The sequence below is a fragment of the Anolis carolinensis genome, chromosome 4, assembly GCF_035594765.1.
Source record: "Anolis carolinensis isolate JA03-04 chromosome 4, rAnoCar3.1.pri, whole genome shotgun sequence".
Taxonomy (NCBI): Eukaryota; Metazoa; Chordata; class Lepidosauria; order Squamata; family Dactyloidae; genus Anolis; species Anolis carolinensis.
In genome coordinates, this window is record NC_085844.1 from 27,776,410 (window position 1) to 27,790,697 (window position 14,288).

The window sequence follows — 14,288 nt, forward strand, 5'->3', positions numbered from 1 at the left end:
TCTGTTCCCCCTTTTCTGCGTTGGACGCGATCCATTGATCTCCTTCATAAGACCGTTTCAGTTCATTTCCCCAGTTTTCTTCCCCGCCGAGTTCAACAAAAGCCGTGTTCTCCTTTTGGGTTTGTGCTCTTGTCCTGACAGCTAAGCCCCATTGTTTGTCAGAGAATATTGTCCCCTCTTTTGCTGTGGTTATGCCTTCGTGTTGAGGCATGCGTGAAAGAGCATCTGCCAAGACGTTCTGCTTCCCTTGAAAAAACTTTAATTGGAAATCGAATCTGCTGAAGTATTGCGCCCATCTAATTTGTTTGGGGGACAATTTTCTAGGAGACTTTAAATACTGTAGGTTCTTATGGTCAGACCAAATTTCAAATGGGATTCCGCTTCCTTCGAGGAAGTGTCGCCAGCATTCTAAGGCTTTTAATATGGCTAATGCCTCTTTTTCCCATATTGGCCAACTTTTTTCAGTTTCGCTGAACTTCCGTGACAAATATCCACAGGGTTTTAAGTTCCCATTTTGATCTTTTTGCAATAGTACTGCCCCATACGCACAGTCTGAGGCATCGCAATGGATTATGAAAGGGCTCCTGATATCGGGGTGTTTTAGGATGGGTCCTTCAGTGAAGCATTCTTTTAAGGTTTCGAATGCCTTTTGGCATTCTGGCGTCCAACTCAGTTTGGCGCCAGGAGCTTTCACTTTTGCTGTCTCCCCTTTCCCTTTTGTTTTTAAAAGTTCTGTAAGGGGTGCGGTTATTTGCGCGAAACCTTTTATGAAGGGTCTGTAAAAATTTGCAAACCCCAGAAATGATTGTAATTGCCTCCTTGTTTGAGGCACTCCCCATTCTTTCACATCTGCTACTTTAGCTGGATCCATAGCTAACCCTTCTGGAGATATCCGATACCCCAGAAAGTCAATTTGAGTTTTATTGAATTCACATTTGGACAGTTTTGCGTACAGCTTTGCTTCTCTTAGTCTCTGCAAAACTTCCCGGACCAATTTTACGTGCTTTTCCTTATCTTCAGTTACAATCAAGATATCATCAAGAAATATGAATACCCCTCTGTACAATAACGGGTGTAGTATTTCATTTATAAGCTGCATAAAGCAGCCGCCTCCGTTTTTTAACCCGAAAGGCAAAATTTCGTATTCAAAATGGCCGAATGCGCAGGAAAATGCAGTTTTCCAAGTATCCTCCGGTTTGATCCTTAATTTATGATACGCTTCAATTAAATCCAGTTTAGTAAATATGCTCCCTTTCTTCAATACGGTAATTAAATCCTTGACTAAGGGCATAGGGTATTTATTGTCCTTAGTAATTGCGTTTAAATTTCGATAATCAATGCACAATCTTAGGGAGTTGTCTTTCTTTCTCCTAAATAACACTGGGGCCCCGAGAGGAGAATTGGATGGCTTAATGAAGCCTCGCGCCAGGTTTTTATCAATGTATTTCCTCAATTCCTCCTTCTCCTGCACAGACATGGGATACACTTTTGGTTTGGGTAAGTTTGCTCCTGGGGTTATTTCAATTTCTACTTCTATATTCCTTTTGGGAGGCAATTTACTGGCCTCTTTCTGATTGAAAACATCCACAAAGTCTCTGTATTCAGGTGGCAATAGCTGTGGGTCTATTTCCCCTGCTTCATCTTCCTCGTCCTCCTCTTCTGCAATTTTGCTTATCTCCCATTGCATCTGCTGTTCTTTGAATGCTAGGCTTTTTCCTCTCCAATCTACTTCAGGATTTGCCTGTTCGAGCCATGGTATCCCTAATATTACGTGGTATGTGGCAATAGGGGCTATCACAAAGGATATTCTTCCTTCCCATTTGCCTATTTTACATGGGATTCCCCGTATTTCCTTTGTAGATACTTCCCCAGCAGCGACTGATCCATCTAGCTGCGAAAATGCAATTGGGGAGTCAAGCGCCATCTGCTGGCATTTCAGCGCTCCTGCTAACTCCGGGGTTATAATATTTCTAGAACACCCACAATCCACAAATGCCTTGCAGGTGGCCCGATTTTCTAACCCTGAGAGGCAGATTGGCACTACTATCATGCGGTTGTCCCGACTCACCAGTTTTTCTGAAGATTCTGGGGCCTGCACCTCCTCTTCCGCGCGCCTCCCGGTTGCTGGCTTGGGCTTTGGGGCTTTTGGCGGCTCCCCCTTCCGGGCCCAGCATTCTGCTGCTCGATGGCCCGTCTTCCCACATACAAAGCATCCCGGTTTAGGTTTGTTGTCGTCTCCTCTGGAGGGAATCCCCGGCCTCCCTCCGGGTCTTTCCTGCTTCCTCGTTTCTCCTCGACCCCTCGCCACCGGTCTTTGCTGGCCGCTGCCGCTCCTGAAGCGCTTTACTTGGGCCAGGGTGGATTCGACGCGCCCCGCTAGTTGAATCCATCCCTGGAGCGTTTCGGGGTCGTCTCTGTGCGCTGCCCAGCTGAAAATCTCGGGGCGTAGTCCCTCTTTAAATAATTCCACTTTGGTCACTTCAGACCATTCTGGTACCCTTTCCGCGAGGTGAAGGAATTCCTCTGCGTACTCTGGCACTGTTTTGTCCCTCTGCTTTATTCCTTTCAGCTGGTCTCGAGCCCTCAATTGCTCTAGCCGGTCTCTGAACCGGTTTTCCAGTGCGGCGAGGAAGCGGGGCACTGACCTCAGGCATGGGTCGCGTCTGGCATGAAGCTGCACATACCAGCTGGCTGCTCCTCGCTTTAGTGTGTTGCCGATGGCTCGAACCCTGCTTGCCTCGGAGGGGAATGTGTGTGCATTGTCTTCCATGTATCCTCTGATGCTAATTAGAAAAAAGTTCAGTTCATCTGATTCCCCTCCGTATTCTAGTTTGAGATCTTCCCTTCTAGGCATCCATTCTGCAGCCCGTTGATGCTGTCTGGGAGGCATGGGGAAGGGTTGCATCAGGTTTCCTCGGGCGGCTCCTTGGAACACGCCGCGCCCCACTCCGGTGGTCATTCTGCGCGGCTCCCGAAAGTCTGCCGCCGCTGTCGGCTCTTCCGCCCATCCGCATACTGGCCTTGCTGTAGCCCCCTCATCTCGCCTTTCCTCGTCGTACGGCACATCCTCCTCCTCTTCCTGGATCCCCCGCTCCTCTCCGCCTTCGTCTGCCAATCCACTGGACCCGATCCCTGGCCCCAGTGGCCTTTCCACCCCGACGCCCATTCGGGGGGTTGGGAGCTCTGTTGGAGATGGCGGCCTCAGAGTTCCCAGGGCTCGCTGACGCTCCACTTCTCGCGCCATTCTGTCCCGGAACTCCAGCTCCCGCCAGTATTCCTCATCTCCCTCGTCCCTTGCCGCCACGGGACTCTGCGTTGACGCTCGCTGGCCCCTCTGGCTCCAATCTCCTTCTTTACTTGGTTCTCTCTCGGCGCCATATCGGCTGGGCTCCTTTTGGAGATTCTCTTCCAGTAATGGCACCAATCTCCCCACGGTTTCCGACAGCCTGGATAAATTAGTTTCCAGGATGGATAACCGCAGGGCCACGGTCTCCGGCATACTTCCTCCAGATCCCCAACTGGTTTCTGCAGCCGCAGAGACGCCTCTTCCTCCCCTGGGAATTCTCTGGGTCACGCCGTTCGGCCTGGGGTACCCCGTAGAGGAAGCTATGGCTTGCAGCGTTTCTTCTCTCTTCGGCCGGGCCCCTTGCAAAGGCCTCTCTGCCCCATTTGGGCTTTGATCTCCTTCTTCACTCATTATCACTTCACTGCGAATTCCGCAGGAGGGTGAGAAATGGATTCTCGACTTTAATGTCAGGCTCACTTCAAAGGACCAGTCTGAACGCAGATCAAAGATAGCTGCTCTCAAATTCAATCTTTATTGAAGAATACATGACTTTGGAAAAGTCGAGAATGACCTAATGTTTACATACATCTAATTTTATCACTTCTGATGCAACGTAATATCACACGCAAATATCATCATCAAACCCCACCTTCGGGATCACATTTCTACCATGATTTCTATTCCCACACACTACAGCAATTATAATTGTTTATACTTTCAACTCTGAGTTCCCAGGCTCATTTTATCTTCTCCCGCCAGGTGCTTGCAGGGTTGTTTTATGTTATGAAGTCAGATTCAGGGCTTGGAAATTCAGCCCTGGGATCTGGCTCCATGACAAGTTTTGATTCTAAAATATTTGGTGTTGCCATGCAAACGCTTCGAATATGGCTTCCAATTTACAAAACTTCGGATTTTCTTAAGATTTCCGACTCTCCCAATTTTTTTGCACATGCTTAGTGGATACTTAGGGCCTGCTGTACAATTAGAAACATACACACAGTAAATATTAAAACAGAACCAAACACTTTACAATATTAAAACAAATTTAAGTAGAGTACAAATAATAAAATGCAATTTTTAAAAAGTAAAATGCCCTTAAAATAGTTCAGTTAAAACCATACATTAGTCATAGCTAGTATCTGCCTCCATGAATTTGCCCAAGAACTCATTGAGCAGTCTGAACTGGAGGCAATGCAATTCTAGGCTGTTTCAATAGGAATATAGCATTCAGATTGAGGGAGGTCACAGTCCCACTCTCTTCTGCTTTTGTCAGGCCTCACTTAGAATAACACTGTGTCCAGTTCTGTTACCACCATTCAATATTGACAAAGGGCAATTGAGAAGGGCAAACAAAATGTCTGAAAGTGAAGCCCTATGAGGAGCAGCTTAGGGAGCTGGGAATGTTAAACCTGGAGAAGAGAAGGTTAAGTGGTAACATGATAGTTATTTTTTAAAGGACGTTGTATTGAGCAGGAGACAAGCTAGATTTCTGCCAGAGACCAGAGTATGGAGCAGTGGATCCAAACTACAAAGAAAAAATGTTCCACCTAAACCAGTGGTTCATTGCCAGTGTGATGTCCCTACTCTTCACTATTTTATTGATTTTGGTCATTGCTCTCCTCCCAAGAAGGAAACATCTTCTGATTTCCTGGCTGCAGTCTGCGTCTGCAGTCATCTTTGCGCCTAAAAATACAAAGTCTGTCACTGTCTCCACATTTTCTCCCTCTGTTTGCCAGTTATCAATCAATATGGTTGCCATCATCTTGGTTGGGCTTTTGCACTTTCTTCTTTCACCTTGGTGATAAGGCTCCTCAGCTCCTCCTCGCTTTCAGCCATCAGAGTGGTATCATCTACATATCTGAGGTTGTCAATGTTTCTTCCATCAATTTTAACTCCAGCCTTGGATTCACCATGCTCCGCACATTGCATGATGTGTTCTGCATACATGTTGAATAGATCGGGTGAGAGTATACAGCCCTGCCGTACTCCTTTCCTAATCTTGAACCAGTCTGTTGTTTCGTGGTCTGTTCTTACTGTGGCTACTTGGTCGTTATACAGATTCCTCAGGAGATAAACAAGGTGGCTTGGTGTCCCATACCACCAAGAACTTGCCATAATTTATTATGATCCACACCCTCAAAGGTTTTGGAATAGTCAATAAAACAGAAGTGGATGTCTTTCTGAAACTCCCTACCTTCCTCCATGATCCAGCGGATGTTGGCAATTTGGTCTCTCCTTCCTCTGCCTTTTCTAAACCCAGCTTGTACATCTGGCGCCCCTTGATCCATGTATTACTGGAGTCTACCTTGCAGGATCTTGAGCATTCCCTTACTGGCAATAAGGTAATGCTCAAGACCTACAATGCAAAAAGCCATTGTCCTCCCAACCCTGCTCTACGCCTGCGAAACGTGGACGGTCTACAGACATCACACTCAACTCCTGGAGCATTTCCATCAGCGTTGCCTCAGAAAAATCCTGCAAAACTCTTGGGAAGACAGGCGGACAAATGTCAGCGTGCTGGAAGAAGCAAAGACCACCAGCATTGAAGCGATGCTCCTACGCCATCAACTCTGCTGGGCTGGCCACATTGTCCGAATGCCCGATCACCGTCTCCCAAAGCAGCTACTCTACTCCGAACTCAAGAACGGGAAACGTAATGTTGGTGGGCAGGAAAAGAGATCTAAAGATGGGCTTAAAGCCAACTTTAAAAACTGTGGCATAGACACTGAGAACTGGGAAGCCCTGGCCCTTGAGCGCTCTAATTGGAGGTCAGCTGTGACCAGCAGTGCTGCAAAGTTCGAAGAGGCACGAATGGAGGGCTTAAGGGAGAAACGTGCCAAGAGGAAGGAGCATCAAGCTAACCCTGACCGGGACTGCCTTCCACCTGGAAACCGATGTCCTCACTGCGGGAGAACACGCAGATCAAGAATAGGTCTCTTCAGCCACCTAAGAGCTCACCCCCAAGACACCAAGGATGGAAGACAATCGTCCTCGAGCTACGAGGGATCGCCTAAGTAAGTAAAGTCCACCTGGAAACCCATGTCCTCACTGAGGGAGAACATGCAGATCAAGAATAAGTCTTGATCTGCATGTAATATAAATGCTGTAAATAAATAAATAAATAATAAAGTCTCTTCAGCCATCTACAGACACACAACCAAGATGGAAGGCAATCATCCTCGAACTACGAGGGATCACCTAAGTACAATGCAATACCTATAAAATATAAATATTACAAAAAAAAGAATTAAACATACAAGGTCAGTGTAAACTACACCTAAAAAAAGTAAAAATGGATAAAATAATTCAGTCACCATACAGCACCCCCCAGGTTGGTTCTGAAGAAACTTTCTACCTTTGAGGCCTGCCTGACTTCTATGGGAGGGGAGAGGGAGCCCATCTCTTGCAGCAGAAAGGCTTAGGACTCCCTCGGGTGTCCAACCCCCTCCCCTTCCTCCTCCACCTCCTCGGCCACTCCACCCCCTCCCCAGAGAGAGACCCAGAAGGCGGGGACAGCCTTCCTCCTCCTCCTCCTCCTCCTCCGTCACGTGGGGAAAACAAACGCTCCCGCGGCCGCCCTGCCCCATTTCCCGGCGCGGCGGCGAAGGCAGGCAGGCAGGCAGGGGAGGGCGGCGGGGTCTCCGTCTCCTTGCCTCCCTCCTTTGCCGCCTCCGACATGAAGATGCACTTCAGCATCCCGCTCTCCGAGGAGCTCCTCGAGAAGTTTGGCGGCCGCTACGTGGTGAATGCAGGCAGTGGGGCGGAGGGAGGGAGGGAGGGAGGCTGGGTGGGTTTGGGGGGCTCGCCGCGTGGCGGGAGGAGGGGACCTGGCCGGGGCTCCGAGGCGCACAAGTTGGCACTTGGGGGGGGGAGGAGGAGGAGGAGGAGGAGGCTGTGATGGATGGGTGGGTTGGGGGGCACAAAGGCGGAGAAGGACCCCCGCCGCCGCCCCCTTGGTGTGCGCACAAAGGCCGGGGGAAGGGAGGCTCGCTGGGGTCTAAGTGGGGAGATCTTTGCCTGGCGGAGGAGGAGGAGGAGGCGCCTGGACCCCGACTCCTGAGAAGAGAAGGGGTCTGCAAGGGCGAGCCCAGCGGTGGGAAGGCAAGATGGGGGCGGTGGGCTTGCAAAGGCTGGAAGGGGGGCGGGAAGGGAGCCTGGCTGGCAGGCGGAGGAGGAGGGGGCTGGGCGCCCTGGGAAGGCTCTCTGTGGGCGGAGGAGGGGGATCTTTTGGGGAGGGGGCTTCGCAGGACTTGGCAGCCTCCCTGCCCCAATGGGACCGAGGTGCCAGAGCAGCCCAGCCTGCGTGGAAGGAAGGCGTGCCTGTGACAGACAGAAGGAGGGAGGCAGAGCTGCCCCAAGGCTGCCATGTGGCTTTGGAAGGGAAGAAAATATTTCCCTAATATAGGAAGACTCCGGGAGGCCATAAGACCCAGAAAGGTTCCCCCATGCCTGGGAAGGATGGCTTCTGCAAGGTGTAACCAACCATCTATTTGATTATAAGGCAATAAATAAAAAATAAGAAGGCGGGTATAGGGAAAAAGAGAAAGACCTTTCGGAAGGCTGCCATGTAGCTTTGGAAAGGAATTAATGCTTTTCTGATACTAGGAGCAAGGAGAGACCAAATTGCCAATATCCGCTGGTTAAGGGAGAAAGGTAGAGGTTTCAGAAAAACATCTATTTCTGTTTTATTGACTATTCTAAAGCCTTTGATTGTGGATCGTAATAAATTGTGGCAAGTTCTTGGTGATATGGGGATGCCAAGTTGCCTTGTCTGTCTCCTGAGGAATCTGTATAAAGACCAAGTAGCCACAGTAAGGACGGACCACGGAACAACAGACTGGTTCAAGATTGGGAAAGGAGTGCGGCAGGGCTGTATCCTCTCACCAGACCTATTCAATTTGTATGCAGAACACCAGAGCTGTAGCCAGAAAAAAATTTTCAGGATTTTTTTTTTTAATTTCGGGGGGGGGGGGGGGGTTGAACCCCTACCACCCCCACCCCTGCTACAGGCCTGTCAATATTTGCTTGAGATAGTACTTGCAGTTCTGGAGGGACTCTTATTTTTTTTGCGACTCATAGACTTAGCATGGGGATTTGGTTAACCAGTTAAAATTCATGAATAAACCAGGTTTTTTTTAAACCTGAAAAATTTCAGGGGGGGGGTTTGAACCCCTAACCCCCCTCCCAGCTACAGGCCTGCAGAACACATCATGTGATGTGTGGGGCTTGATGAATCCAAGGCTGGAGTTAAAATTTCTGGAAGAAACATTAACAACCTTAGATATGCAGATGATACCGCTTTGATGGCTGAAAGTAAGAGGAGCTGAGGAGCCTTATAACCAAGGTGAAAGAAGAAAGTGCAAAAGCTGGGTTGCGGTTAAACATAAAAAAAACCAAGATGATGGCAACCAGACTGATTGATAACTGGCAAATAGAGGGAGAAAATGTGGAGGCAGTGACAGACTTTATATTTCTAGGCGCGAAGGTGACTTGCAGATGCAGACTGCAGCCAGGAAATCAGAAGACGTTTACTTCTTGGGAGGAGAGCAATGGCCAACCTTGATAAAATAGTGAAGAGTAGAGACAACACACTAGCAACAAAGGTCTGCATAGTTAAAGCAGTGGTATTCCCCATAGTAACCTATGGATACGAGAGCTGGACCATAAGGAAGGCTGAGCGAAGGAAGATAGACGAACTTTGGTGTTGGAAGAAAATCCTGAGAGTGCCTTGGACTGCAAGAAGATCCAACCAGTCCATCCTCCAGGAAATAATGACCGACTGCTCACTGGAGAGAAGGATATTAGAGGCAAAGATGAAGTACTTTGGCCACTTAAAGTGAAGACAGGAAAGCTTGGAGAAGAGAATGATACTGGGGGGAAAGGAAGGAAAAAGGAAGATGGGCCCACCAAGGGTGAGATGGATGGATGATATCCTTGGAGTGACTGATTTGTCTTCAAAAGAGCTGGGGGTGGCAGGGAGCTCTGGCATGGGCTGGTCCATGAAGTCACAAAGAGTCGGAAGCGACTGAACGAATAAACAACAGCAACAAGGAGGACTCTGGAAAGCACAAAACCCCAGAAAGGTCTGCCTGTGCCTCAGAAGGATGGCTTCTGGAAGATGTAACTGCACACCTGCATATATTTAAGGCAATAAATAAACTCATAAATAAACTAATGTAATTGTTTCACATTGTGAACAGCGCCTGTGATTGTTACTTGAGGGAATGTGGCATGGTTGGAGCTCTATCAAATAAAATGAGCAAGGGTAAAGTGCTGTCGTGCACCAATTCATTTATTTTAAGTTCAAGGAACCTATGAAGATTGATTTACATACTATTTTTGTCAAAGGTGATATTTTTGTCACATGAAGTGTCACACTGTGATGCCACATGATGAACAACTCCTCCTGAGCTGTAATAATCTGGAATAAGGGATATTTAAAAGGAGGGTGTGGTGGGCAAGCTATTTTTGTGGGGCTGCCAAAGATGTCTGCATACATCAATGTGCAGAGACCGCACAAAATGGAGAGGGAAACATTGGCATATGCAGAAGAGTTTGGTGCCCTGTGAGTGGGCATTGCTAATACAGGCTGAGCATCTCTTCCCTGGAATTCCAAAATACTCCAAAATTATCTACATGGATGATGAAGACAGTGATACATTTGCTTTGTTTCATTCACACATGTATTAAAATGCTGTGGGTTTTTTTTGTTTGTTTTTTTACACCTACAATACACATATACGAGCATGTACACATACAAAGACAGCCCACCACCCACGTTACAGTTTCCAGAAATCCCTTATTTTATAATATAAATCAGGCATGGGCAAACTTTGGCCCTCCGGGTGTTTTGGGCTTCAACTCCCACCATTCCTAACAGCCTACCGGCTGTTAGGAATGGTGGGAGTTGAAGTCCAAAACATTCGGAGGGCCAAAGTTTGCCCATGCCTGATCTGTATTATAAAATAAGGGATTTCTGGCATTTGTAGATAAAGAGAGAGTCTGTACCCATCCAAAGTTACAGACATCTGTGTAATGGGAATTGAGAGCTGACAGACAGTCTGTCTATGAAGAGGAGGCGAGACTGTGTAGTGTGCATATGTTTGTGTTATGGGTATTATGTGTTTTTGTCATCCACGCGGATCTAAATAATTGGCAAGACCTGAATAGGGAAATTTGTACGGCTCCACTAAGGGAAGGTGCAAGCGTAGGTCATGCGTAATCTCAAATTTGCTTACTTCTCCCAAGAGGATTTATTTAAAGATTGTGTCTTTTCAGCTGTATTCTGTGTATCTGGAAGGCTTCCTTTTCTGCAAAGTTCGTTACAGTCAACTGCACCGCTGGAATGAACAGGTAAGGCATTCCTGCTCATTGGGCTTCTTCTTTCATTACCGCTGCTCCTTTTTCATCTTCTGCCAGCGGATTTTTCAGAGGATGTGGTTCACACAGAAGTGGAACATTGAACATAACATCCATTTAGTCCCCAAGCAGGGACAGCATCACTTATGAATCTCAGCTATATTGATACATCTTTTAAACTTTGACAGATGGCAGTATTAAATATTCTCTCAGTTTGAAGTGCCTGATGTCCTTCTTGATTTGTACATGAATGAGATTATCTATAGGCTAGCAGTTTACTGTTACTTGAAACTTGGTGGGCATGTGCTTTGAAAGAGGTTAATTACATTTACGCTCTCTTTCTTTTTTTAAAAAATATTTTTAATTCAAATTTCAAAGTTTACAGTGAAACGGGAAATACGGGGGGGAGGGTAAACTAAGGGATTGATGTGACATGGGAAGCTGCAACTAAGTTGTTACGGGGCAAGAAGAAGGAGACATGTGGAACAAAAAGAAAAAGAAAAAAAGAAAAAAAAGGATTAAGGGGTCGACAATTAGGAAAGGAACCCTCGGGGGGGGGGGGGGAGTTGACTTCCAATCGGCTAACTTCCATCTTCATTACATTTGATTTCTTCGTTTCGTCATATCTTGAATATATTCTTCAAGGAGCAACCAATTTGTCTCTTTCATTGCTCTTACGCTCTCTTTCCATGCCCTTGTGGTCTATTTCCTGAGACTGTTACTAGAACTGGAGGAACAGAAGCAGTTTTCTCTCTCCTATTACAAAAGTCAAGGACAATTAGGCTTCATACACCCAATAATTCTTGCGCAAACAATACCAGGCTGGCTAATAGTCCCAACGAAATTGCAGGGTGGGAACATTTGTGCATGGGAGAACATTGGGTGAGAGACCTTGCTGCAGGGAGAAAAGTCTATTTGCCTCCTACAGAAATTTCTGAAAATTGTGTGATGGCATAAAGAGATAGATAGGAAAATGGGTGCAGGCTGGTGAGCAGCCTGCTGCAGTAAATCACTCTGACCATGAGATCATGAGTTCGAGGCCAGCCCTTGGTGGGGTGAGCACCTGTCAATTTAAAAAAAAAGCCTCTGCTTGTTGCTGACCTAGCAACCCAAAAGATAGTTACATCTATCAAGTAGGAAATAAGGTACCACTTATAAAGTGGGGAGGCCAATTTAACTAATTTACGACTTTGGAATGTGGAAGTGCCATCACAGTGGATGATGAAGCAGCTGCTCCCCCTGTGGCCAGAATCGAACATCCCCTCAGGAGAAGGTTAAATTGCCTCTGTGTCTGTCTCTGTCTCGGTTCTATGTGTATATGGGCATTGAATGTTTGCCCTATATGTATATAATGTGATCTGCCCTGAGTCCCCTTCTGGGTGAGAAGGGCGGAATATAAATACTGTAAATAAATAAATAAAAATAAATAAATAGAGGGAGAGAGGCATCTTACAACTTGAACAATAACAGCACCCAAGGTTTTGGTATCCATTACTCATGTCAATATTCGTTCCATATCTGCACTATGATCTTATATTAGTCTATACCAGGTATGGACAAACTTGGGCCCTCCAGGTGTTTTGGACTTCAACTCTCACAATTCCTAACAGCCGGTAGGCTGTTAGGAATTGTGGGAGTTGAAGTCCAAAACACCTGGAGGGCCCAAGTTTGCCCATGCTTGGTCTATACTCATTCTAATTCCCTTTTGTTTCTGTTAGAGGGGTAATGTATTTCTGTTATTTTGCAATAGCCAGTAAGAACTAGGAGTAAGAGCATAAAAAAGAAGTCAGGAGTATTAAAGAGATATGATATCAAGCCACGCTTTCTAGTTAAATACAGTGAACCCTCTGGATCTGCAGGGGATTGGTTCCAGAACATCCTGCCAATGACAAATAAGTGGGTGGTTGCGACCCATATTATTAAATTGTGATGACGTGCATGTGACTATGCAAGCACATCTGCATACATGTTGCTGCCATTTAAGGTATGAGATATGATCAACTATAGTTGGTTGAACCCCAGACTCCACAGTTGACTATGCTGCCTCAGAGTGTGGTGGACTCTCCCTCTAGGAAGAGGTTTATAAACAGACTGGATGACCATCCATCAGCTGTGCTTTGTGTATATTCCTACATGACAGATGGTTGGACTGGATAGCCCTTGTCTCCTCCAGCTGTATGATTTTATTAAAGAAGCTGCTGTATCTCCTTAGGCTGGTAGATCATTGACTCATTCAAGGGTGGCCAAAGAGCAGGGCTTCATGTGGCCTTCAAGTGCTGTTTTTGAGAAGGCACAACTCAGGGTTATTTTCCAAAAGCATTTAGCACAGGCATGGACAAACTTAGGCCCTCCAGGTGTTTTGGACTTCAACTCCCACAATTCCTAACAGCCGGTAGGCTGTTAGGAATTGTGGGAGTTGAAGTCCAAAACACCTGGAGGGCCTAAGTTTGCCCATGCCTGGGTTGTTGTTAAAAGGGGGCTAAATTGTTGAGCATATATTTAAATTTTGTATATTCACACTTTTTTAAAGCTGCCATTGCATTTTAATTGCCTTTCTGTTTCTATTTGAATCATAACATTGTTAGGCACCTTATGTGCCACTTGAGGTAGATAGATGTGATGAAAAATAAAATAATGAATTAATGCAGCAACGTCTGACAACTACATTTATATGGAACTAGCTATGCCCGGCCACGCATTGCTGTGGCGAAGTATGGTGGTATGGGAAATAAAGTATTGAGGAATTGGTGGTAGTTAAGGTAAAGGGTAAAGGTTTTTCCCTGATATTAATTAGGACTTTATTTTACTTTTCTTTTTGTTGTATCAACCTAGAGGCATGGATGAGGGGTTGTGCTGTCAATTTTCGAGGTTGTGGGGTGTTTAGTTTTGTTGTTTTGTCCGCTGCCGTGATTCCATCACTCTATAGATATATAGCTAGATGAAGAGCCTATCTAGGTTTACAAACTTCCTTGAAGGCCATTGTCTTTAGATATGTGTACATGTGTATCTTCCTATCAGTATATCTTTTTATCTGTCACCCTGGAACATTGCTTGGTTGTTAAATGTCAGAAATAGATTGGTACCTTGCTACAGTTTGACTTTTCTTTCAGCTGAGACGTGTGTTTGGACGAGGCATTCCTTCCTTTCCTCCGAAATTCTACCTTGCAATGACAAAGTCAATGGCCGATGAAAGGAGAGCTAACCTAGAGCAGTATCTACAAAATGGTATCATGGATTTGTTTTTTCTTATTCTACTTGGCTGTTGTTTTAAAAAAATAATTTTAGTGATGTACAATGGTGTGAAGACTTGATGTGATGACAGGGATGGAATCTTTTTGGATCCCACCGCTGCCACCAAATTGCGAAGGATTCAACTTCTACTTCTATGTATCCTACTTTTCAATGTTGTCGCTGCCACCACCTTTGAAAGATGCTTTGCTCAAATAATAAGCAACATTTGAAGAAACAGTAACTTGTTTATTTATAGCACAAAGCTTGATGGTTGCAAGAATGTTATATCTTAAGTTGAATGATGTTACTTCTGTACAGTAAGTGTTGCAAGACTTCTCAATAGTTTCTCTGAGCTTAGTATGGTATCAGCTTTATATTACTTGTTTCTTTCAGTTAGGAATATCGTCCTTCT

The 14,288-nt window shown here is 45.9% G+C and overlaps 2 protein-coding genes across 3 annotated transcripts in view; both read left to right on the forward strand.

Moving 5' to 3' along the window:
* pabpc1 (poly(A) binding protein cytoplasmic 1) overlaps positions 1–14,288 on the forward strand; it is a 170,859-nt gene that overhangs the window by 30,673 nt on the left and 125,898 nt on the right. The gene's annotated exons all lie outside the window — the stretch shown is intronic.
* The window catches only part of snx31 (sorting nexin 31), a 41,092-nt gene continuing 33,639 nt past the window's right edge, over positions 6,836–14,288 (forward strand). Inside the window, exons 1-3 of one of the 2 annotated variants that reach the window (XM_008119473.3) lie at positions 6,836–7,028; positions 10,565–10,639; positions 13,756–13,870. In XM_008119473.3, coding sequence (XP_008117680.1) covers positions 6,963–7,028; positions 10,565–10,639; positions 13,756–13,870 — 256 coding nt within the window. In that variant the 5' untranslated portion in view covers positions 6,836–6,962. The remainder of the gene's footprint in view (positions 7,029–10,564; positions 10,640–13,755; positions 13,871–14,288) is intronic. The other variant, XM_003226603.4, reaches the window with a different exon arrangement.